General features: G+C 40.6%; 1 protein-coding gene across 2 annotated transcripts in view; it reads left to right on the top strand.

The window, feature by feature from the left end:
* The window catches only part of TET1 (tet methylcytosine dioxygenase 1), a 96,863-nt gene that overhangs the window by 44,934 nt on the left and 25,759 nt on the right, over nucleotides 1-26,170 (top strand). For both annotated transcript variants that reach the window (XM_053984213.1, XM_053984215.1), the window contains exons 5-7: nucleotides 11,421-13,947; nucleotides 15,152-15,242; nucleotides 15,850-15,943. In XM_053984213.1, coding sequence (XP_053840188.1) covers nucleotides 11,421-13,947; nucleotides 15,152-15,242; nucleotides 15,850-15,943 — 2,712 coding nt within the window. The remainder of the gene's footprint in view (nucleotides 1-11,420; nucleotides 13,948-15,151; nucleotides 15,243-15,849; nucleotides 15,944-26,170) is intronic.

Below are 26,170 nucleotides of genomic sequence, written 5' to 3'. Positions count from 1 at the left end.
CATGTAAAGTGGTGTTGTCCTTTCTGTCAAATTATGACTTCAGTGTTTGATTTTATGATTGGTAGTGTCTGAGGGCATCTGACCAGTGACATTTAAAAAAATTCAACAGGATATGTCCTTTTAATTTTTATTTTCTTCAAGTAGTACTCCTAGGTTTCTTAAAGGAGGGTTTGTAATATTTTCTTCCAATAATACATGGAGTTTTGAGTTTTTTCTTAACTCTCCTAGATTTTGACCAATGCACATTTATTTACTTAGAGGGCTCGTGTTCTAACTGTGCTGCTGAGGACTAAGCCATTCACAAATTCTGTACAGGGGAAAATAAGCAGTGCTTTCCAGTTGCAAATGGGCTGGACAGATATAAACAAGACTAAAAGTGATTCACACTATTATACTGTACCTTTTGTGTACTATTTATAGTTTTCTATACTCATGTCTTAGTGCTCCTTTCTGGTTATTGGGCGACTCATTTAGGAAATTCATCTGTGCCATAAATACTGTATTAGGTTCTCCATGTTTATTTTGAAAGAACATCTGAAAAATTCATCACTTCTAGCAGGCAAGCACTCATTAAATAAAGAGTCTTTGTAAGCTCACAGTAATGGATACAAGGGAAGGAATATACTTAGTTTTCCTTAGGGTTTATATTGTGTTCTTTTCCCAGTTAAGCAGACACTTCTTTAATTTTATTCCTGGTAATGGAAAATCTATATAGAAGGGATTCATACTTAAAAATTAATTTGCCTGCATTTCTAAAGTCACATTATACACCCTGCTTCACTTAACATCATCCTTTTTAGGCACTTACTGGTGTTCTGGCTGAATTTGGGTAGTGCAGTGCACCTCTTCCTAAGGATGGGAAATGCTTGCAGTCACTTCCAAGGTCCTTACCACAGAGCTTAGAAGAATGGGGCAGTTGCACATGGCCTCGTGTTGTCAGGGAAATTACACTGAGCACGTGCAGGCAGCAGCGAGGAAACCTCCCCACGGATCAGGAGGCAGCTGGTGAAACACAATCCATGGTCTTCCCTGGTGAAGATTAAAGAAATCCGAAACAACAACAAAACAAAAGGGAGAAGAAAGAAAGGGAGGGGAAAAATAGGGAAGAGCCTGGGAGAAATCCCGAGTGACATACGCAGTGCTGAGTGAGTTTTGTGGCTGCCTGCACAGTTTGTGTCTGTTGTGTTTCTGCATAAATGCTGCGGCGGTGATCGGGGGCGCCAGCAAAGTGCTTGCTCACACTCTGTAACATCCCCTCAGCTGAAGGCAAGCCAAAAGCCAGAGATGACTCAGTATCTAGAACTTTGGGGGTGTTTATAAACATCATACCAGGAACATGAAAGTTTTATTTCCATCAAGGCTGCAAATAACTGATTGAGCACCCTCTTAATTTTTCTTTTCCAGATATACAAAGCATAGTCTTGTAAAAAAACCAACTTTAAAACATAAAGTTGGCTTGGCAGGCCTGCTGTTGCCCTTTTTATGATGCAGATTTAGTTTTGCAGCTTAAAGAAATTAAAAATATACTTTTTTGATCAAGGTCATACATGTGTTAACAAGGTTTAGGAAAGCAAGTGCTAAATTTCATGATAATGCTTGGAGTGAGCAAGAATTGAACTGATTTGGAACATTTAGTCTAAATTACAATGCATATTTTTAGTGCAGAATATCTGCCAAAGTATTTAGTTGGATGAAATTAAATTTTATTACTTTTTTCCCCTTTAAACTGAGATATGAGCAAGTCAATGGAATTGCACTGCTGTGGAATTTTACGGGGAAAGAAGGAAGAATGGTACTGTACAAAGGATGTTGTCCAGAAAGGACTTATCATATTTGTTGTGGTTTTTTTTTTTAATAAGCATTATCACCTTGGAGCATATTCCTTTGGTAAATACCAATTAAAATTGCTTTGCGTACTGGTTGAAAGTTTCTGCCTGTTTTTTACTCATAGTCATTTTGGTCCCTTTTTTTGATAGGTAGACCTTACTTTTGATATCAGAGCATCCTACACAAACCAGTTAACTTGTATTTTAAAAAGTAAGATGATTAACTTAGCTGTTACCTGGATTTTTTTCAACATTTTTTGAAAGAAATGTTCTCATTTTCACCTTTTTCAAGCTGATTGTGCATCTGTCTAAATGGGAATCAATCTTTTTTTTTTTTTTTTTTTTTTGCTTTTGGTAGACTCATGCAACCACTTGATGTGAGCAGGCATGATTATGGCTGTGATTTAGCACAGGGCATGTGCCTGTGCAGCTTTCCCAGCACTTCCACATGAATGCACTCGTGAACATACGAAGCGCTTGCATGTTGTTTGTACAGTTCAGCCAGGACTACTCATGTATGTAGATGTTTTTGAATAGAGCTCTAACAAAGAAAGCCTTTGTAAGTGATCTGTAAATTATTAATCTTACTCTATTTTCTTATCCTCAATTTTTCTGGTGGAGTTGAAGCCTGTCCCTTGTGAATTCTTTGCTGGGGTGTGCAGAGATGCTGTGCTGCCCTTGTCCCCTGATCCTGGGGGGCTCCCTTATTCTGTGCTGCTCCCTCTCCCATCCCTCCTCTGGTGTCCCTGTGCTGCTCTTTGCCCCACAACTTCCCAAAATGTCCAGGGGAGAAAGGCACACTGCCCCTGGGGAGGAGACAGGGAGGAGCAGGGTTTTCTCTTTTAACTCCTTCCTTGCTGTAGCAGAGCAGTTGTGAGGATAGTGCCCCTCCTCAGGGATTGGTGGGGACTGGGAAGTGTTGAGTAAGGCCAGGCTGAACCTCATGATCACAGTGGTTTTGAAGGAGTTTGCATGTTTTGAATCACAATTTATTTGTAGATCTTGACTCTCAGGGTCTGTTTTAGTGTAGGGCCTTCCATTTCATTGTATTTAGAAGTGGAGCATCGAAAAACTAGAAAATGTGTTTGTGGTCAAAAATGTCATAAAATTTCTAGTAAAAGTAGCATAGCTTTTGGAGAGGGAGGAAAATGTGTATGTGGAGATGAAGGTCAGTTGTGTAGGTAGATTGATTGATACATTGTTTAGATGTTCTTAATGAAGTGTTGCAAAATAAACATAGGGTTCCTCTTCCAGGTGTGTTGCTTTGTTGATATTGTTTACGTTCACTACCGCATTATGAGCTTTATTCTATACTTTTACTCGCTGTATGTAATGCAGGCATTGAAATAACTGAGATGGCTCTGCCAATTCCAGTACTCTGTTCTCAGTGTGCTGCTGGCCATTCATTTATTGACAGTAATACCTAAAAAATCCTTTGAAAATGGGTGCTCCCTGTTTAGGATCTGATACCATATTGCTAAGCAAGTTTGTATATTGCTTTTAGCAACTGATGTGGGAGAAAACCATTGAGAAGCCCTAAACTTATCTGAGTGGCAGCAGATTCTTCACATTTGGTTTTTTTTTTTTCTTTCTGCCATGTTATACCAAGAATTTTGTTTAGTGTTACTGATTATGGGCAAGTTAATTTAACGGATACTGTGACAGCAAACTTTCCCACTGGCATTAGTAGGAACCTTACTTTTGTAGAGACCAAGAGATCTGATTTGTACAAAAATAAATTCTTAACTATATGATTTCATTGGGGAGGTAAGAAGAATTCATGCTTTCTTTTTAAAATGCTAAATGTATGAAACTTAAATGATATAAAGAAAAAGTAAGACAGCATTTAAGCAACTAACAATAATCCCTTTTTATTCATTTATCTAAAATTAATATACAGACTATAGAAAACAAGGCTGTCCTTGTTGTCCTAACAACTTTAATATTAAGCCTTTTAGAATATTAAGATTTTTCGAAGCTGATTTACAATTGAGTGGTTTGTGTCTTGACTGAATTCCTTTCTCAGTGTTTTGTTGGTGCTGTCTGTATTGCATTATAGTTTAATCACTGCCCTATAGTACAATGGGGCTCTACATTTAATTTTCCTAAAATAAGGGGTTTGCTGGACTTGTGAATAAGAGGAAAAACTACTGTGTGTTTGTAAATGCAAAGCATTCACTTTTGTGACAGATGTGATCACTGTCTGAGTTCTGCAGTGCAAACACCACTGTTGCAGTGCTGCAGCAGTGGAATTACAGCATTGCTGTTATTCCAGCATGGGAATGAAAGCTGCTATTCCTGTGAAGAGCAAGTGGAAGTTACAGTGCAAATTCTGCCTTGAGCTTTATTTACTTAAACCATAGGTGTGCAAGCTCTCAGGCAGAAAAGGAAACACAATTTGCCATTTTTAGGCTTTTTTTCCTCATGAGAGTAAGCAAAACATAGATGAAAAATCCTGAATAGTGCTGCCTCGTAGCCTTGTGCCTTAAGAGATCAGCATGACTATTTATTTTTCTTTTTTTTTTTTTAATCTGAGTTAAGCTGCTCCTGTCACTGAGTTTTCTATTTCTAAAGAGTATTAGTTACTCCTTTTTATCCTGTGGCCCCTCATCAGCTTTAAAACCAGGCTAGAGTGGTGTTGTGTGTCCTTAGCAGTTCTGGTCTGAGAGCTGCTACCAGCATGTAGTAACTTGTAAATAATATAATTGCTTGTACAACAGGTGGTGGGGCACAGACCTTGATCCTAAATTAAGGAGCTGAATATTTTCCTGGTTAGATTACAGGAACTATGGAAAGTAATGTTACTAGCTTAACAGTTTGGATCTTTACTGCACTGAACCTGAAGAGAAATTGTCTCCGTTTGAGTCACATATGGTAAACCCAGGAAAGATCTTTATGAACACTTGTGCTGGGAAGTTATAAGACTGTATCCTTTTATTCAGCTTAAACATGTTGTTTTTTTTTTTTTTTAATAGCTGAAAGAACTTGAATTTGAAAATTCTCATGGATGAAAAGTGCATCCAAACACCTAACACGGTGTTTAAAAAAATTCTTTACTCTCGCTCTGACTTGTTGCAAAAATGTGCACCATAGTTCAAGGCCAGACTTCTCCACCCTTAACTTAAAGTCATTGAGTCTTGTTATACTTTTGTCTACGAGAACAAGGAGCCCTCTGTTATCAGCATTCTTTTCCACATAGACTGAGCAGGAGTTTGTGGCTTTTCAATTTTCTTTCTCTTTGGTAAATTGGAGAGAGCGAGTAGAGAGTGAACTTGAGGCTTTCACTTCAAGATGTTTCAATCCTTTGTCATTCCTGTGGTCCTCAGAGCCCTCTCCAGCATATCAATGTCTTGCTTGAATTGGGGATGCCAGAACAGGATGCTTTATTCTGCCAGCAGGTGCAAAAGTGCCAAGTGCAGGATTGAAAGTAACCACTCTTTTCCTAATTATATTGTTATTTATGCACCCAAGAATCTAACTAACCCTTTCAGCCATAAAGTTGTACCAGGAGTTTCTATAGTTACTGTGCAGTTTGATGATTGACCGTGTTAATGTCCTCCTGGAAGGCACTGCTTTCCAAGGTAGAAACCTGCCTTTTGTAACTACAGTCCCATGCCTCTGGCTGAACACAGAATCTCTCTTTAGTGTAATGAAATGGCTGGCTTGCCAGCTTAATTTACAAAGCTTCATGTCTGGTCTTTGAGTTATTTGCTGATTTTCAAAGTATTACTTTACTGCTCTTTCAGATTGTTGCTAAGGAGGTTACACGTGGCTGTGATTTGCTCCCTGAAGCCCCTCTTATGAGCACTGTGATGATTCTCCATTGGCAGGGAAGGGCCAGGCAGCACTTCTTAGCACTGTGCTGATGCTTTCATAAATGAGTAGACCACAAGAGACATTAGCTAGGGTGGGTAAACTCACAGACTCAATTTCTTTCATCTCTGCTTTTGAGCTAAAGCACATTAGGGGAAAGTTCTATTAGGGAATACATATTGTTGCAGATTGTATCATTTTCTTTTCTGGCTTAATTGACTGCTATATTTTCCAGAGCTGCCAGGGTCTCTTTGAGTGCTTGGTTTCAATGTTGATGACAAATGATTGAGTAATTCAAAACACCAGTAAAAAACAAACCAACCCCAAACCCAAGGAAAACAAAAATGACCGGGCAAGATGCTTGTTTATATTTGCTTCTGTGGCAGAAAAAGTGCTGTAATGTTTGGGGTTTTTTCTTTCTTAACAAATCAACTTCTTGGATGCCTGTGTAGGAGAATGGGGTGTCCTTCACCCTGTTTTTTCTTGCTCCTGTTTGCAGCTTTTACAAGATAGATATAGGAGTTGATGGAAACAATAATTTGAGTTTGTGTCTGAGAGAGCCCATTTCCAAGTAGTCATCCAATAAATACATTTCCATGGGAGCCACCATTTGAAGCCTTTACAGTCAGAATTAGTATCCTGTAGTTTTTAATTTTGTACTAAGTGTATCCTTTGGGGTCTGATATTGTAGATCTAAGCAGTCTCACTGAAGCTGTTGCACAAGGTGGGTGGGAGGGCTCTGCTCTGGGAGTGGTGTAGGAGAGAAAAGGAAGAGAACAAAGATATAAAGACTTTGAGGCCATAATGTAATAATTCCTCCTGGAATGAGACAACAACAAGTTTTTCTGGTGGGGAGGTTGGCTGGTATTTGAAGAACATGGCAAGGAGGACATAAGTGTAGATTAAATGGAGATGGAACTGAGAGTTGAGCTGTAGCTTGGAGAATGTTCTTTGCTGTTGTGGCTACAAATATGGACAAAAAAGCAACCAGGAGCTAGAGCAGACTTTTCAGCTGTAGTAAGATCCAGTGTGAGATGCTACCTGCTGTGATGCTCAAGTTGGTGAGTGGGTGGTTTGATACTCAGGGAAGTTGGAAGTGAGTGGGATACCTCTGGGAAAGCCTCAATGTCATACCCCAGGTCAGGTTCCTTTCTCCAGATTTGCAGAACCTCTTGTTCCTCAGTTTCTGTATAAACCAGCTTCTATGGTAAAACTTGTCTACATAATTTGGCCAAGTCCTGTCCTGTCCCTCAATGCCATCTGTGAACGCTGCTCTCTTGAGGAACAAAACATCTTGTACATTCAGGCTGTGTTCCGTCAACAAAGGTCCCCAGTCTGTTTCTGTGCATTAAGATTTACAGAAGATGTGCCTTAGCTGAGCCACTATAGGAGTGTGGTACCCTGAGAGTCTCCTTCATGTCCACAGTTATGCAGTGTGCTGGTATCTGCTTTATGTCTGTGGTGAGATTGATGGGGAATATTCCCCAGCTTGCAGCTTGGCCCCTACTCTGCTGTTCTCTGTTTCGGGAGCCTGCTTGGACACCCTGCTCAGACTGCAGCCTTGGGCAGCAACCTATGGTGTGTTGCTGCTGTCTGCATTATTGCAGTAGCCAGACATGTCATGTGGTCTGAAATAGAAGTTTATTCTTAGTTGTATTACTGTATCTGCCTTTAATGAAAAAAAAAAAAAATCCAAGAAGAGAACATAGCTGTATTCAGGAGGTGACCTGTAACTTCCACAGCATCCCACCTTCTATCTGTCTCTGTTCTAACCAGTGCATGGTTTCCTACATAGCACTTGGCATCAACTGCTGCTCCACACCTGTGCTCTGTCTCCCTGTTGCCTCTCCTATCCATGTCTTATCTCCTTATCCCTGTATGTTGGTCCTGTCCAGTGCAAGTCCTCGATTCTACTGAATTTCTACATGAATTTCTGCATGTACTGGGGAGCAGACAGTAGACAGCAGGAATAAATGGCAGAAGAGTAAATTGCTACTGGTCAGTTGGTTGGTGCTTTCTTGCCTCTTGGTGAGGCAATGATACCTGACTGTAGGACCATGAACCAAACACCTTGTTTGAATGTTAGATTAAGTACATTTGGTGTCTTTTCCTAACAGTTTTTCTGAAGCAGCACTTACATTGTGGTTTTGGATCTCTGAGGAGCTGCCAGCTCTGTCCCAGCTTGGCTGGCTGTGTGGCTGCAGACACTGCAGCAGGATCCAGACTTACCCATGACACTGTAGCTTGCAGGCACTTCTCACCCACTCATCCTTTTGTGCTGATGAATGTTGTGGCCCTGGAAGAGCTGTCTTTTGGGTCATCCCAGTTTTGGCACAAGCAGGGGGTGCAAGTATTGTTTGGTCTTTTGGGCACTGGGTTTGCATGGGACCTGAGCAGAATCTTACAGGGAGGGCTGGTATGGGGATTTTGTATTAGTTCTTGTGTTACTCATCAAAACTTGCTTGTAGAAGCATTTTATCAGTAGTTGGACAGGGCATCATCTGTTATTTCTTGTTTATGAGAGTAATTGATCCCGGTGGTGTCCTTTAGTACAGTGTGTGTTGTTACCACCTGTAGAGGTTTGAAATGAGACACACAAATCAATGGCCTACTCGCTGCTCAGATGTGGAAATATCTTTGGGGTAGCTTAAGCTTTACATTTTGATTGGGAGTTGGTGAATTCTGCATTACCTCAGGGGCACCATGTGTTAAAGGAGAAGTTAATAGTAAGTCTGACTTGAGAAAACGACTTTCTGTAACTGGCTGTTTGTGTGTGCTGGAAGCATTAGCTCACAGAGGAATTCTAGTCTATGTATATATGTGAGACAGTATTTGGTTTAATACAGCCGTGGCCACAGCAGGCTCTGTGGTTCCTGTCCTGGTAGCACAAACTAGCACAGAGCCTAAGCTTGAGCATGATTTGTTAGTGGCTCCTGTCTCCTGGCAGAGTAGAGCTCTCCTTAATGAGAGAGAGGAAGTGACCGGTATTGATCTGCTTTATTCTTCAGCTTTTCATTGCATTTGTGTAAAAGCCTCAGAAACAGATCAGATCAGACTTCTGTGCTTACCTCCTGTAAATGTTATCACTGTTGCTTGGGGTTGTCATATCTTTGTCTGTCCTTTTCACTGGGCTTTTTGCATGCAGGTTCAAGACTTGAAGATTGATTGTTCCTAGGTTGAGGGGAAGGAGCAAATGAGCTCTGTCCCTGGTAGTGTGTCTGCATTTCTCTTTGCGGTGGGAAATACTAACTTCACATGCTAACAGACTATCCAGTGGCCTTTTCTGTTTGTGAGGAAAAAGGAAAGGTATCTTCTAGTATCCACTGCAGTTCCGTAATAGGAGATAAAGCAACACAGTGCTCGAAAGGTAGAGTTTGATTAAAAAGATTAACATCTGATTTAATGACAATATTTTGTCTTCACGTGGAAAAATAGAATATGAACTAACTCATGCCAGCGATATGATTCATCTGGGGTTTTCTTTCTTCCTCATTGCATGTGGGCAGCTTCTAGTAATGTTAGTGGAAAATATGAGGAATATGTATTTTTTTTAAGCAATTCCACCTTTGCTGCTGGGATCACTGGAGTTCTCTAGGGACATAGCACTGTGCCTGTGCAATACTAGTAGGTAATGGAATATCCTGAGTATTTTTGAGCATAGCAGTGCTTTTTGGTCAGATAAAGTATTTTGTTGAGGAACAGGGTAGTTGGGAGGACTGTGATGACACTTCTGTACTCAGTGCTGTCAGTGGATTCTGTGTCAGATCTTCTCATCTCTGCTAATTGTGGATGAAGCCTCTTCCTTCCCTATGCCTGTTATTATTCCCAAATTACCAGACTTAAGTTATTAGTTTCTTTAAAGTAGTGAACAATCCCTATAACAATGAATGGAATACAAAATGTGGTGTTGTGTTGAAAATGTGCAATTGATGGGGAATTAGTTTTCATCTATTTGTTTATGTCCTCAGCCTCCTTGTTGTCTGATAAAATAATTTTTAATAAAAATTTTACATGATTGGGGATCTTTTGGATTGGTAAAGATATTAGATGTACTTTTGCTTAAGAAAGAACAACAATTCTACTTCTTTCTGAAGTTAAGGAATTGTGGAACCTGTTCAGCTTTTGTGGATCCCTTAGAAAGGGCTCAGTGAATCCCTGGGTTTGGGAATCATTCACTGAAAATCCCCAGGATCCAGAGGAGCTCCAGCTCACTGACCATTAATCAGGATCTGTGGGTAGTGAAAAGACATTAAATAAGGAATCTTTTTGTATTTAATATCTTTAGGCTTGACTTAGTTGCACAGGTGCTGGACATGTTTTTACACAACATTTCTGTGAGAAGTTTTGATGCCTCTCAGAACATCTAGGATGTGCTGTGGATTCCTGGGGTTGTGCTTTATCAGTTGCAAGGTGACCACTGAGCTCCAGATGGAGCTGCCTTGTTTTGTCTGGGGGTTTGTGGCAATTCCATCTTGATGGTTATAATTAATCATAAATCTGTTTTGCGTTTATTTTCCTGAGTTTTGTCAGAAGTCCATGCCCTTTGTTGGTATGAGCACAGAACCATCTCTGAGTTAACAGAATGGTTCATACTGGTGGGATTTTCCGGGCACTGCTGTGGGGTACTGTGCCTACATAGGATTAATTAGCCCCTCATGTTGCTAAGCAGTCGATTTGAAAAGCAGTCCTGGTTTTCTTTTAAGTACAGCTTAAGGTTACAGGGGATTGAAGAGCTCTTAAATGGTGCAATCAGATAAGGGAACAGCACTATCTACTGTGATTTTGAGTTATTTTTAAAAGGCAATTTAATATAAATAAAATCTGAATAGCATAAGAAAAATTGGATTCCTGCCTTAATTACTCTTCTGCATAAGTTTCTGCCTTAATTAGTTTTATTTTTCTTTGTATAACTCCTTGCTTCATATCCATAATCCATAATATCCATAATATAGAAGGCCTATATATATATTCTTTCCAGGACACAATATTCTGACTCTGTCTAGATTTTGACATTGCTTCAACCACATGAGCTGTATAATATCAGTGAAGATGAAGAACATATTTAACAAAACACTGAAATGTAGCATTTACTAAAATATAGCTTTGAATAGCTTACATGAGAGACTGTTGAGAAACTTGGGAATTTCCATCTAAGCACAGAAGCTAAACAACTGTTTAAAGAGTAACTTCAAGTGAGCTGATGTAAATTGGCTTTCTATTAATTTCTGCTTAGGTTTTGTAATTATTTAAGGACTTGAAGCAAGACTGGTTGGTTTTCAGGATTAGCTAGAGTGTCCAACCAAGTGGTGTATTGGTTAAGCCAGTTTATTGGTCAAGCCAAATGAATGTAATTGTGCCAAATTACTGCTGAACTTTGTGATATAATCATTTGGATTTCAGTCTTGCTTTTAATATTAGTTTTTAACCCTTTTTTAATCTGCTCATGCAAATTAATTCAAAATTGAATCCTTACATCTCATTCTAAATGCTAACATCCTTTATCTGACTATTCATTTCATTAGTCTCCCACCACAACACTTACCCAGTTTCCCCCTCTGCCCCTCAACAGTGGGGAAAAATAGCTATAAATATGGATAGGGTCTTTAGCCTTCAGATTATTTTATAACTTCCTGTTTTGTTTATTTTCTAATGTCTGTGCCTAATTAGGATATTCCTTGTATCTGTCAAAGTAGGGTTTAATTGTTGTAAACATGAAGCTTCTTATTTTTAATGTGCTTTGAACAGCTGTTACAACAAGGGTTTTTTATTATTGTTTTATAGGCAAATTTAGAAAACAAAGCAGTAAATGGCTGCAGACCAGAACTCATGGAATGCAGTATATGTGGTCATGGTGAAAAATACAGGGTGAAGACAAACCAAGCAGTACCCATTGAAAATGTGCAGTCTAAGGACAAAGACAGAATGACTGGCTTGGAAGCAGAGAAGTGGGCACATAACGAGAAGCCATCCTTTGGCGTCCACGTCAACGGCGACATCCGCGGAGCTGTGACGGGCACCGAACACTTGAAACACGCTGACCACAGTGACAGAGCCTCTCCCAGTCAGTTCGCTGAGCCAAAAAAATCCTTGGTGCACCCCATCAAAAATGGCATAAACACCCTGCATTATTCACCACCAGAACCAGCTGCTTCACTGGAAAATGTATCTGCAGAGGAAGGGACAGATTTGACAAGCAACTCCCACATGCAATGGCCAAAGGGTAGCAATCTGAATGACATAGTAAGCACTCTGACAAGTGGCACTGGCTGTGTTCACCCAGAAAACCAAGGGAATGTTTTCATGAAAGAGGAAAACTGCACCTGCAGCATCTCTGAGTATTCCGATAAGTCAGTTTTGCAGACAGGTTCCAGCTTGGATGTGCAAGAAAGCTTGTGTTGTCCTCCGCTGCCTGAAGGGGAGCTGCAGGCAGGGAAGGATGGCTTTAAAGTACCGAATGTGGAGACACAGCCTGAGAATTCTGCACTCCAGCCCACTTTTCTGTCCCTGATTAAAACCAGAAATTTAACTCTGGAGCAGGTTGTAGCCATTGAAGCTTTAACACAGTTGTCTGAAGCTCCTTTAGAAACAAGTTCACCAGCTAAAAGTGAAAGTACTGAATGTACAGGAGAAACAACTTCCAACTTGCTCCACAGTTTTAAAAGGGATATCTCATCCTCCTTTACACCCTCTGCATTACAAGAAATCAAAGACACTTACTTACAGAATGAGCAACAGCTCTTGGCTCACTGTGCTCACTCGCAGAAGCAGCTCCCTAATAAGGCAGTGTTATACAATGGCCAAAGTTCAGTGTCTGAACTATGTGATAAACCTGCCAATCTGGCTGGGGAGATGTATAAATTACAGTTACCCTCAAGAGATACCAAAACTTCATCTGACTTCACATCTAATGCAGCATCATTTTCAGGATATGATTCCAACAAAAGTTGCGCTCACGAGCCAGTCACCCTCGCAGGATATTGCAATGCTTCATGTGATGTCCAGCATATAAGGAATAACTTGGAAGCTCCTGGTCAGTTAGAGCAAAAGCCAACATGTAATGATTTGAAATTGGAAGGTGGTTCTTTGATTAAAGAAGGAGGAATTCACAGCCAGGATGAAGAGGATGTAGCTGCACAGCTAACTCAACTGGCAGCTCTGATTGAATCAAACCAGACGAATCCAGAGCAGAAGAACAACATAAAAGCATCACTGCTTAATCTAATATCACATGAGAGGCAGCCAAAACATAACCAAGATGTGTTGCAGAAAAAAGAATCAGTGTTTTTTAGGCAAAATTATAGTTCCTTACTGTTAAAGCAAAAGCAAGCAACAAATAAGAAAGGAAATGCTGTGCCATGGAAACCGAGACACAAAAAGAAGCCTCAAGAAGCACGCTATCAACAAAATAATCAAAACCAGCTAGAACTGTTGTCATGCCAGCATAGTGAATTGCAGGACATTTGGATATCATCAAAACTGCATAAGCTTGGTCAAACCATGCCACAAGACTCCAGGGTAGCTCCGTCTGAAAAAAAATCTCTGAGAACCAAAGTACAGAGAGCGCTCAGTCAAAATACTTCAGCATCGCAAGAAAAAACTAGATTATTTCTTCCACAAGCACAGATAAAATTCCACAGGTGTTTACCTGAGGCACCGCAGGAGAAAAAAAAAGACAGGTTGTTTGGCTGTGAAGTGGTGAATGAGCAAATGAAAACTGTAGGCTCCAGCGACCCACTAGGCGCTGATCCACTGAAAAATGAAGTTGTTGCACGTAGCCAACACAGCGACCTGTCCTCCCGTAATCCTCTGGCTGGTTCTCAGCTGAAAGCAGCATCCTTGTTGAAAAGACCAACTGAAAACCTACAGATGTTTACAGAAAAATGTAATTCTCAGGTACAGCAAACAGCAAATGTCAGTCAGGCACATCCTTTGCCACCAACTTTTAACCGGTCTAACCTGAGAGCTAATGAAATGTGTAGTGAAAACAAAGCCTATGTTCAGCAGGTCAAACAACAGGTAGATCCGAAGTCCCAGGTGCTGCCTGTTCCCTGTGGTGGGGCCCAGGTACCAGGTTCTGCAGAAGCTCTCAGGAATATGGAGTGTGTGGGTGAGGTGACTGTTCTGACATCAACCAGATTGGGTACTGACCACGCCCAGAGCACAGGCGACTCAGGGTGTTCCCCAGCAAAAAACACGCTCAGCAGTTTCCTTGAATCACCTATGAAGTTTCTTGATACCCCTACAAAAAATTTAATAGACACACCTACCAAAAAAGGACAATCTGAGTTGCCAACTTGTGACTGTGTTGGTAAGTGGTTTTGCTAACTTTTGCCTGTATGTTTCAAATGGAGGTGTGCTCACGTTGCTTCCTCTAATGTGAGGAAGTGTATGTGACTGCTGTTGCTCAAGAATTGGTGTTTCACCATTAGAAGGCAGGAGGAAATGATCTTTCCCCTCTTTTCAACTTTTGCTTGGTGTTCTTTGGGCCTGCAGAGCATAGCAGAATTGAGTATTTTTGTACTGCAGCTGGCAGGTTTAAATTCTTCACTTAAATTTAAACCTGGAGGAAGGGGAGTTTTTCTGTTCGTTGCTCTGCCATTGCTGACTTGTGCTTTATGTGCACTTACCTGCATTGTTTCAGGTCATGGTTTTAATGGTCTAGAATTGGTTTGTGCCTGGGCAGCAGTGTCCCAGTGTATTGTTCTTGTTGCTTAAATCTCTTAGACAAGCAGGAGAGCGTAGCTGGGGGTGGCCTCGCTCCTGTCACTGTTAGTCCTGATGGCCACTGTGGGATGGCCTGGATGAGTCCAGGCCCAAGGCTCCTGACGCCCCTGGCCACGTGGGGAGAGCTCAGGGGGAGTTGAGGTGGGGCCACTTGCAGAGTGACTCTGTTGCAGCTGGAGATGTCAGAGCAAGCTCTGCATGGAGAGCTGTGCAGACACAGCTTGCCTGAGGGTGTCAGACACGCTGTGTGGTCACTATGAAGGCACCCAGATGGAAAGACAGGGTCAGAGCCTCACAGCAAATCGACTGCAGGCAGATTGTTTCACCTTGGCTTCTGCGTTCTGAATCAACAGAGAGCTTGTTTAGAGGCCTGGGTTATGTTTTCTGTTCTGCAGGATATGACCATCAGTTAATTTATTTTACTGCCCTCAATTCCTCTTTGTCTAAAATGAATTCGTAATGTTCCTACCAACAAGGATATTGGGAATTCTACTTAGTCACTACATGCCAGCTCCTCTAATGAAAGTTTTAAAGAATGCAAACTATTGCTGTAATTGGGGTTTTACTTTATAACTTCAAAAAATGCTAGCAGAATCATCGGAGGAAACAAGCATAAAATAATTTCAAAGTGTCTGAAGAGTAAAGCCTGTCATATTCTTTATTCAGGCTCAAACTTCATGTTCTAATTTAATTTGGAAGGCACTTCCATAAACTGTTTCTAAGTTTACTTTTAGTGGGGTAAATAAAATTTTGGGTGTGCCAACACAGTTTTCTTTACCTGTTTACAGAGCAAATTATAGAAAAAGATGAAGGGCCCTATTACACACACCTTGGGACAGGACCAAGTGTTGCTGCTGTGAGAGAAATTATGGAGAACAGGTGAGGAAAATTCAGTTTTTAATGTCATTGTATTTTTGACTTTCTAAACAGGGAAGAAGTAGAGCTCTGAGAAAGGAAGTGCTGTGTTTAGCTTTGTTTTCTTGAACTTTTGTCAGTACTCGTTTGTAAAGTGTTTTCTTGTTCAGATGTGCATGAGGTGAGCATGAGCACTGCAGGTCCAAACTTGTGTGTCTTTTCTGAGCCCAGGGCTGGAGTTCAAGTGCAGTGTGTTCTGAGGTGCCCTTGAAGTCAGTAGGAAGGACAGAGATCAGCAGCTGGCAGAATAAGGTTTTGTGGTGTCCTGCCTGTGAAGAAGCTGTGGCAAACTGGAAAGAAAAAGGTCATAATAGTGACTGATTGCACTAGGATTTATATGCAGATAACATTTCCTTAGTGGCAGAAGTTTATCAGAAGAGAGATGTCAAAAACTACTCTTGCAAGTAGGGTTTTAAATTAGAAGATTTTTTTTTTTTTTTGGTATTATAAATACTTTGTTTTTCTTCTATTCTCAGTAAAAATAAATTCATTAATATTTTATTGAAAATGTTTCATCTTTTAAAATGGACTACAGTATTTGGTTTTACTCATGAACTTTTTTTTAATGCAGGTATGGAGCAAAAGGAAGTGCTGTAAGAATTGAGGTGGTGGTTTATACAGGAAAGGAAGGAAAAAGCTCTCAGGGGTGTCCAATTGCCAAGTGGGTAAGTTTTTATATTAAATCAGTAAAGTTGTTTTGTGTGGCTTCAAATGATGTGTAGTCCTTGACCTCAAATCTAATCTGATCTTTAATGAAGATCTGATTTCTAATTGATTGAAAAGTCTGCCTGAATGATGAAGGAAAACAGTTTTATCTTTTTTGTTTAAATTTAAGGTATGGTGCTGTATGTTTGAATGAGTGTGGAAGGGAGAGGCTTAACAGAGCTAGCAGAGATGAACAAGGGTAGGAATACCCTGACATTGTCTGAAAGTTGGAGTGTTTTGTGAAATATGTCACTGGGAATTGTGAAAGAGAGAAGAAGAGATGGTTGCTTGGGGGAGTTGGAAAACTATCCAGGGACATTTTTAAAAACCCTTCTCAGTTGCATGACAACTTGAAGAAAAGGGAGTGATGGAAGAATTTCAGTCTTATATGCCAAGGGGTTCATTACTATTTTTGAGGAACTGAACTCAGTATTTGAAAATGGAAATGTTATGATGATAGTTTTCACCAAAGTCTTGTCTCACATTGTTTCATAGGAGCCAGGAAATGAGGTAACAGATACAAGCTCCAGGAGAGAGCTTGGAAAGAATTGATTGTCCTTAATCTTTGCTGAAACCACTGAGGGAGGTAAAAAGTCGACTGGAAATCTTGCAAACTGAGTTTTGGAAAATAGTGAAAGAACTTGGTTGCTAAAATAAAAAAATGTATTGCTGTATTTAGGAATTTCAGACTTGATTGAAAAAACTGTGAAGGTAACTGTACAGTTGGTTGGGTAGTGTTTGTAACTATGTGCCAAAATAAGGTTATTGCATATTGTATGTGAGTGAATTTGCATGTTAAACATTTACTGCTTGTGCTTGGAACAGTCAAAATGTGTTTTTTATACTCAGTACATAAACTGTTTTTCAGAAGGGAATCACATATGTGCTTGTGCTTCAGATAATATTTAGTACCAAATCCAGTATCCAAGAAAAAAAAAAACAAACCCAAACCTAATTTTATAAGCAACTGACCCAAAAAGAATGGAAAGTTTTTTCTCAGTGTTTCAGCTAAGTAAAACACTTAGTTCTAACAGAGGACAGGAGCTAAAAATTGTACCATAGAAACAGTTGCAAGCAGCTAAAAGGAAGAAGGCATTTAAAGCTGTTAACCTTGATTTTTCTGTTGCCAGTGTCAGCATACTGTGTTTTGTGTAAGGCAGAAATGGCAGCATTTATGGTCTCTGAGCATGGCTGGAGGTGTCCCACAGGAGTGTGCAGTGTGACAGTCAGAAAGCCCTGGGTGCCCATGAAGAGGGCTGTTTTAAGCTATGGGGACCTGCTCTCCAGTTAGATTTTCACCTTTTTGTATGTAAAATGTTAGTGAGACGCAGCTTTAATGTTCATTTAACTGACGTTCTAGGGAGCAGTGACTTTTGTTTGTGTGGGTTCACACCTACAGAGGAAGAATGTTTTTCCAAATCTGCTGTTGCTGTGTGACTGTTCAGTACGAGACAGGGAAGGGCATCCCTGACATCTGTAGAACTGCTTCATCCTGTATAAGATGTGTATTTTGGGTTGATGTTCTTAATGTGTTGCATTAATTTTTCATGGGCAGTGCTACTTTTAATCCTTTTATGGAGCATATTTGGGTTTTGGCTATAACCAAAGAAACTGGATGGTGAGATTTGTTTCAAAGTGTCTGGAAAAGGTTTGCTGTGCCCTTTGATACTTGCAGCCATGAGCTCTGTAGCTGCACAGAGACTCTCCTGTACTCATTTCCAGTGTCCTTTGGAACAGGCTCATTTCTGCTTTGCAGATGGACACGCTCTTGCCCTTAGGGCTCCCCAGGGATTCGCTGCTGAGAGCGCTGGGATGGAGCTCTGCTGAAGCAAACAGGGTAGAAGAATGGAACTTACCTCTTGATCACATTCAGCTATTTTTTCCTGATTAATTTTCCCTGTTTCCACTAGGTTATTTTATCTTTTTTGTTTAATAGGAACATTTTAAAATTAAAGGAGGCTTTCCGAAATACCATTGTCCATACATTCTTCTGTTAATGACTGCATTCCATAATACTGGTTGTCTCCTAAGTTATTTTCTCTTAAGTGACTCCCAAGATGCACCTGGTGTGTTAAACATCTTCTGGACAGACTCCTTTCTTAGATATCAAGTTGCCATAAATTTGCAGAATTACTTATTTCACTCTTTTAATACTAAGCATCTCTTCTGTATTTTTTTTTAAGGTATTGTATTTTAGGGTGATACTTTGCCTTTCTGGATATGAACAAGAATGCTCCTATTAGTTAAACGTTTTCAGTAAATACTGCCCAGGGTTGGAAACCTTGTGGTTGTTCTATGTGTAGGTATCAGACACCCACATGAACTGGGGAGATGAGCTTGTGATTGTTTTCACTGCATGAGGCAGCAACAACATTGCTTGACCTGTGGGATTTTTTCTTCTCCCCATCAAATTGTGTTGCCTCATTCGTTTGTCAAAACAGAAGTAATAAGGTTTTGCCACAGATTCCTAATCTGTGGATATCTGTGTGGTGACAGGTGTGTGGTCAGAAAATAACTTACCATCCTGAGACATCTTTGCTGGGCTAAATGGGTGCTTCCTTCTTTTCTGTCTGGATTTCTTTTGCTTTGTCCAACTCATCATACTGTTGTGTAGCATGTTAAAAAAAAGAAAGTTTTGAAGTCCTGAAATGACTGCCTGTCACTCTCAGCAGCCTCTTTGTGTACTGAAAGGTTTCACATTCCTGTGCATCCCTAGAACCAGCCAGTGGTGACTGGACTTGCTGGTCCCACTGTTTGATCAAGAGCTTCAGCTGGTAGCAGATGTGTTGTGGTTTGGTTTTCTCCTGCGCTGGGTAATGGTAAATTACAATTACCTCAATTTATGTGAAAGCGTTGATGAATTTGTGAGTGGTTCATGAGTAGCTCACTGTAGGCATCATCCTGCAGCACTGAAGCCAGAGGCACAGCAGTGGTGACCTCAGAGGGAGTTGAGATTTGGGTCTTGTTGGTTTTGGAATAAATCCATTTCCTATGGACTCCTTCTCCTGGTTTCAGTGGATGTTGACTTGGATCACCTAAGGTACCATTGCTATCTTTTGCCTTCATTTGGAGTTGCAATGCATTTTTTAAGTCTCCAGCTCTGGAAGAAAAAATGAGGGAGAAGAAATGACAAAAACCCTCCGGGCCAGGCTGAGGTTCTTTTTGCCAATATTGTGTCTCTGTGGCTGATCAATAGCACAAAGGTGGAAGAGCAGGGCAGTTGCCTCCTGGAAGACTCGCTTGGTTTGCAGTAATTCACAGCTTTGTGCTTCCCTGAGCTGGAGGCAGTGTTTTTGTGTTCAGTTGCCTTTCATAAATGTCATCTTCTCCCTTTCCTTCCTGTTCCCTAATGCTGGAAGTTAAAATGCTGGCAATAATGATTTCAGCCAGTGCTCCACTCCCAGTAATTCCTTGCAGTTGTTTTAGCTTTTTCACTGTTGCAGAGCAGTGATTTGGCATTTCCATAGCGCTTTCCATCATCTTGCCAGATTGTCATTCCTGCATGGTAATGCCCAACTCAGAGCCCATCTCCATCCAAAACCAGACCCACAGAAATGCTGAGGTGTGATTTGGGAAGTTTGAGCTGTCCCTGTGCATCAGTGTTCCTGAATGACCTCTGCCTTGCCTGCACAGACACACCAGGCTGATGTGATCATGGCATCAAGGGATTTCTTCCAGGGGCTTTTTACAGGACTGGCTCCTCTTGGAAATCTTCAGGCCCTCTGGTAATTAGGTATTAAAAATCAAGACAATGCACATCACATTTAATATTGCAGTTGTTTCATCCTTGAGTTTCTTTTGTGGGTATCATCTGAATTTGGCAAACTTCTGCTTTTTGGGGGCAGGAAATGGGGGTTTGGGTTTTGTGTGTTTGTTTTTTACGATTGTCCTCTAACCACTTCTATCAGGGCTTTAATGTCAGAAAAAAAATTCTTGGGTGTCCTCTGTGAAGCTTTTTTGACATAGGAATCTTTCCAAACTTCTTGTTTGTGAACATCTGAGCCTTATCATCTCTGAATGCTTTTTCTCCTGGTTTTTTGTTTGTTTGGTTTTGGTTTTTGGGTTTTTATTAACAGTTGGATGATCTGTTGACCTTTTAGATTCTATTATCCTGGTGGTAGCCCTAATTTCTTTGAAAATACAGTGTTTATGGTGCTTTTATGCCTTTTGGGAGTTGTTTCTTAAGAGTCTTTTACTTGTGGACTGTTTGCCTTTTTTGAGTTTTTTATTCATGGCTTGACAGTTTGAATCTTTATTTTCTTTATGTTGGCTGTTTATTAGTAGGCACTATAAAAAAAACAGGGGTAGAATAAAAACAGATAAAAATCCTCATTGCAGTCCTGTACAAACGCAAACCTGTTATTAGCCACTAAAACTAATGTTTTTAAAGTAATGCTTAGATAGCCCACTGTTATAATCAAGATTTTCTAGATCACTGAACTGGTAGGAATTTGTAACTAAATGCCAGAAACTACAATTTGTGAAGTGCTTAGTGAGCCTTAATAGCAATAAACTATAGATGCAGAGAAGATTTGTTTTTTTTTTCACTTGGCTAATTTGGTTTGTGTTGAGAAAGTCATTGAAAGTGGGAATTGAGAAAGTGAGGAAATGGAGAAGTTACTCATGCTTTGGCGCTCTCTCTCTGTTACTGTTAGTATTAATAATACTGTTATTATTGTTACTATTAATTAGTGTTAGTGATCCATTGAAGGAAAATTTCTGTTCCTGCTTGGCAGGTCAGGAGTTCTGGTGCAGCCCTGCTTGGTGGGGGATGGTGAAGCTATCATGTAATTTGGAACATGATTGGGGAATTTTTAAAATAGATTTGAAAAAGACTTTAAATTCCGCTGGACTGACTGTCTCCTAGACACAGGTGTAAGTAGGATGTGCAGTTCCATTCTGCCTTAAACAGCCTACTGTACTTTGTGCTTTTCAATCATTTATTGAACTGTCTTTATGATTAAGTGATATATTCCATAGGAGAAGTCTTAAACGAAATTATTTTTAGCTGATAGAGAGGATGGTCGGTGGGGATTTTTTTCACTTTTTTCGATGGTGTTTTATTAGAGCATCACTTTCTTGGCATAGTGTTGTACCACATTATGATAGTATATGTAGCTGTGCAGGCATTATTTTCACTGTTGACTAAATACAGAATTAGAGGAGTTTATTTTGGACAGAAAAGTTCGAAATAAAAAAAATCTGAAGTAAAGCTGTTCTTTAAGTAAAAGTAATAAAGTAAAAATGAAGGAGAAAAGCTGTGTTAAGGTAAACAAGGTTAAGTATTATTAATGAGCAAAAATTTTGATATTATCTCTACTTTATTTAAAGCAATGTGACCTCTGAACAAACATCCCTAGCAAGCCAAGTGCAGCTTTCCATGGCTGCAGTCTGGCAGAAGGGGAGGCTTGAGGGAGTGAGGAGGGGAAGGGCACTGGGAGCTAAGATGTGGGTTTTGTCCTCACTTCTGCAGTGCTGGTGGCATGCTTGCAGAAGAATCATTTACCCTGGATGTGCTGCAATATGCTCATCTGCAACCACCACAGCACCTGTGCCAGGAGCAACTGCAAAAGTGTTGCAGATAATTGCAGATATTGCACATCAGCGATACTCCTGCAGAAATGACTAAGGAACTTTACAGGATTGGATTGACAGCAGCTGTTCAGAGCCAACTCCTTTGATGTAGTCTGCTAGCAACGAGAAGAGAGAATTCAGCAAAGTGGAACTTATTTCCATTTTAATATCTCTTAGACATGCTGAGAATAAAAGGCTGTAACATTTTCCAGTAAGAAAAGAGTTTTAGTGTGATTCAGTGTGTGTTTAAGGGGCAGTTAGGAAAAAGGAGGGCAGACTCACTTCTGTGACAAGCTGGGCCATTTGTCCTGCTGTTTGTCACAGCACCACCTGACAGAGCAGCAGAAGGTTTGGACAGCACCTTGCACTGGTGGAAGGAATTGTATTATTAATTATTAAGGAATTGTAACTTAGTAGGGGCTTGTCCTGTGTTGGGGGATCTCCATACATGGACTCTGTATGGAGGCAAAATCTGCAGGTTAGAAAACTTGAAGCCACAGTGTTGTAAATGAGTTTCCTATTTCAGGAAATTACAGGGAACAGTTAAGTATGTTCTCACTTTCAGATCAATTGCTTATACTCTGCAAAGCAGACATAGTTTATTTTACTGAAGAAATTCAGAATGGGCTGGAGGGAATACTGCAGTGGAACCACATGGAGATGAAAAATACCTAAAAAGGACCTTTTTGTGGTTCTGTTGTTTTGGGGGAGGTTTATCCAGTAATTTACAGGAGTGTACTTAACACAGTTAAAATTTTGTGCTCTTTGCTAGCAGTGTCTGGTTTCTATCATGTTAAAGTTAACACAGCTCTTCTGGTGATGGTAATTGGAAAGTAATTTCTCATCCATGTGGTAATTCAGCATCTGGTGCACTGAGCTTCTGCAGGCTGACTCTTAGCTACTTTCATAAGTCGTGTACGTGCTAATTTAGATAGACTGGCTTATGTCTCGGGACATTTTTATTCACAGTGTACTTACTCCCTGTTCTAGAGCTCCTGCCAAGGAAGTAGACCTCGAGCATTTGGAGAGCTGAAGCAGGTTTTATTGATAGTGTAACTTTACTGATGCTGTTCATTGCAAACCATTTAGAAATTGTTTGAAAAAAGTTGGAGACAGGGGCCAAACTGCTGATGATAAAAAGTTGTTTAGGGTAATGAAGAGGAGGGACAGGCATCATGAAGAGCAGGAAGCACTTGCAATCAGAACAAATGGCTATTAAAATAATAGCTGAAACTCACTCGATAAAGTCCCACCAAAAAACCAGTGTTGTGGTTTCATATACACAGCGATGGAGTGCTGTTAGTGCTCAAGATAATGGTTCATTAGACATCAGCTTGTTCATCTGTGATGGAAACAGTAAAACAAATGGGTGAGAATTACTGGGGAGGAACAAAGCAGTCATGGAACATAGTTCTGCCTCTGTGAGAAAGCGTGTTGCCCCTCGGGCTGGCTGGGTCTGGCCTCCCATCTGCAGAAAGCACAGAACTGGGAAAGGCAGGTGCAGGCTGGGCAGCCTGGCAGGGTGGGAAGGGGAGGAGAAAGCAGGGCTCTCTAAAGTCTCCAGTGGCAGAGAGAGCTGAAGAGCAGTGTCTTACCCAGTCTCATCCTGGATCAAAACTAGAGGGCACTGGCAGGGAGTGAGCTATACAGGAGGAAAAGACAATGTTTTTTTCTTGCACATAATCTGTAGTTAAACTTTCCTGGTAATTTAGTGGGTGGTAAATTGCTGCACAGATTTAAAAATGAGTGGAGAAATGCAGAAAATGCAAATCCTTAAAAAGCTGGGAGAGAGCACATTCCCTGAGCTGCTGGGTGGGTGGCTGGAAGGTGCCTGCCCTCTCTGAGAACCATCTCCACATCCCAGTGCTTTTTTGCTCATCCATAGGCATCTGCTGTTAGTCAGGGTCAGGACAAGGCTGGACAGTCTGCTGCTCTGACCTTGTTCTTGTACTCTGCAATTTTTAGAATCCCTTTCTGTCTACTGATTATCCTTTCATGCAAAGGTGTGAAAATCTTAACTTCTCTTGTTTATCCCATAACTTGTTGCTGAATTGCTGGAGCAAATTTTGCTGGATAAAGCACCTTTTCAATAAATATGCTGTAGATTTTGGCTCATGCTTTCTGGTAAGAAAATTGGGTAAGCCTAGACCTTTGTGGCTGTAGAAAAAGATGTAGCTGTGGTTGCCCTAAGAGCTGTTGATTGTGTTTGTGTCTGAGTTAGCTGTGGCTCACCTTGAAAGCTTGCTCATATCCTCATGTTCTGCTGTTTGAGACTCTCGGGGCTAGCTGATAAAATTAATTACTTCAGTTGCTGCCTTCCTTTGGATGTACACATCAACAAGGACACCTCGATAGCTGTAGGAATGCAGAACATGGTAGTGGTGGGTGCACAACTACAGCACCAGAGGGATGGACAAAACTGGGTTTAAAAATGGTCAGAATAACTGAGCATCCTGCCCAGATTAGCAACCTACAAGGATGATAAAGGATGGTGCTGTGTGCTCCAAGGAAGCTCTGTGGAAGGGGCTGTGTCCCATGTTAATGTTTCCTTTTGTCCCAGCCATGGTTATGTTCCCACACAGGTGAGGGAGTGGTAGTCTTGTCACTTCATGCCCCTTTACTGAGTGCAGAACAGGACCAATGGGGATCAGTTGAGCTTTGTGGAGAATTTTGTTAGGTTTTGTTCTTTCCTGAAGTTCTGTGTTGCAGCTGGAACAGATTATTAATTGTTATTGTGGGAGTCTTGATGGATACTTAGCACTGATGGCATTGAGTGCTTGCTGAAATGAGCTCCGGGGTGATCTGGCCCTGCATACTTCCAAGAAGCTGACCATGGCATCACAGAATCATTAAGGCTAGAAAAGCCCTCTAGGATCACTGAGTCCCATCATTAACCCAGCACTGTCAAGTCCACCACTAAACCACATCCCTAAACACCACATCTGCATGTCTTTAAAATTCCTCCGGGGATGGGGACTCCCCCAGTGCCCTGGGCAGCCTGTGCCAAGGCTTGACAGTCCCTTCTATGAAGAAATTGTTCCTAATATCCAATCTAAACTTGAGGCTCGTGCTATTGCTTGTTGCATTTAAGTGTTGCATAATGCTTCACAAACTTGTTTCAAGTCTGTTTTGTTGATTATGTTATTTTTTCAGTGTGAGTCAGACAGTCAGTCATGGTTAGCTTGTGTGGAAAAGCAATTGCAGGAGAAGGTTTTTAGAATGGGAAAATAAAAACCTTAGATTTTAAGTTCCCCCACTTAACAGATGTTTACTTTCTCATGCATTTTAAAATCTTTAGGGACCAAAATGAAACAAACTGCAGTATTAACTTATTTACTTTATCACTGTTGCTAATTACATCACAGAAATCATGAGTAATACCAAAAACCTTTGGACACAAGGTTTGCCAGCTGATTTCTGCATTGTTCCCAGTCTGAGGAAACACTCCAGAGTTTGGTTGTCCTGCTCAAAACTGCTTTTCTGTACCTTGAGTGTGGCATTGCTGCAGATTTATTATTATTACACAAGAGAGACTCAGTTTAGTACTTCTGTGAGAATGTCAGGGGTAGCATGTGAAGGGAACCCTGAGTTCCCGTGGGAAAGCAGCTTGGCTCCAGCTCTGGCTGCACTGTCCCTGGCCGTGGGGCTGCTCTGGTGCAGAGTGGGCTCCTCTGAGCCTCTACCAGGTGGGAGAAGTGCCTGATCTCTGGGGCCAGGAGCTGGCTGAGCTCCACAGCTTACATGGTGTAACCTGACCTGCAGAAGTGAAATTCACACAACACATAAATTCCTTTGCTGCTTTTGTGGCCTCAAAGGTGAGGGAAATGCCTCTAAAATGTTTTGATGTCCAATAAGAGTATTGGATTCTCTGCTATATACATAATGAAGCAACTTCCAGCTACATTGAACTCCAGGAAAATGTGGTCTTGGTTTAAAGGCAACTATAAATTTTCTTTGTGTTCATTTGTTATTTTTCCTGGACACTCTTTGTAGTTTAAAGGTATAAGAGAACTTAAAAAGGCAACCTGATGTTGTACAGTACCACACTGTGCTAGTGAAGTTATAGCCTAGAAATTAAAAAAAAAAAAAAAAAAAAGTAAAAGCATAATTTCATACTGAGTAACAAAATTAAGTTGTTCTAGCTTGAAGGAACTGTGCTGCCTCAGGAATGTAAAACTCACATTGACATGAGTAACCTGTATTGTGTATCAGCCATAACAGATTTCTGTAAGCCTTGCCGAAATGTGAATGAGTTGGATTATTTTTCTTTATAAAACATGCTGAACTGCTGGGGTGTCACAACCAAGACTTCTTTTGAGGAATGGTCTATCAGAGGCATTTACTTATATTCTCATTAAGCTTAAGACTGATTGTAAGAGTATATGATTAATTTTAGAAGGACCATACTTTATCTCTTGACACAAACTTTAAGCTTGCTTCTTCCTGCTCAGATGCACAGATGCTCTCTCCTACTGTTCATCTGTTGCAAACCTTTTCACTTGCAGATGAATTGCAAGTGTGCTTTAGTCCCTGCTTTTAATGAGTCCAAATAGACTATATTCTAGTATTACCTGGCTTTAATGCATTTTTGGTGGCCTTAAATGCAGCTCTGT

The sequence above is a fragment of the Vidua macroura genome, chromosome 8, assembly GCF_024509145.1.
Source record: "Vidua macroura isolate BioBank_ID:100142 chromosome 8, ASM2450914v1, whole genome shotgun sequence".
Lineage (NCBI taxonomy): Eukaryota > Metazoa > Chordata > Aves > Passeriformes > Viduidae > Vidua > Vidua macroura.
The sequence above is the reverse complement of the archived record's forward strand: the minus strand, read 5'-3'. Positions and strand labels throughout refer to the sequence as shown.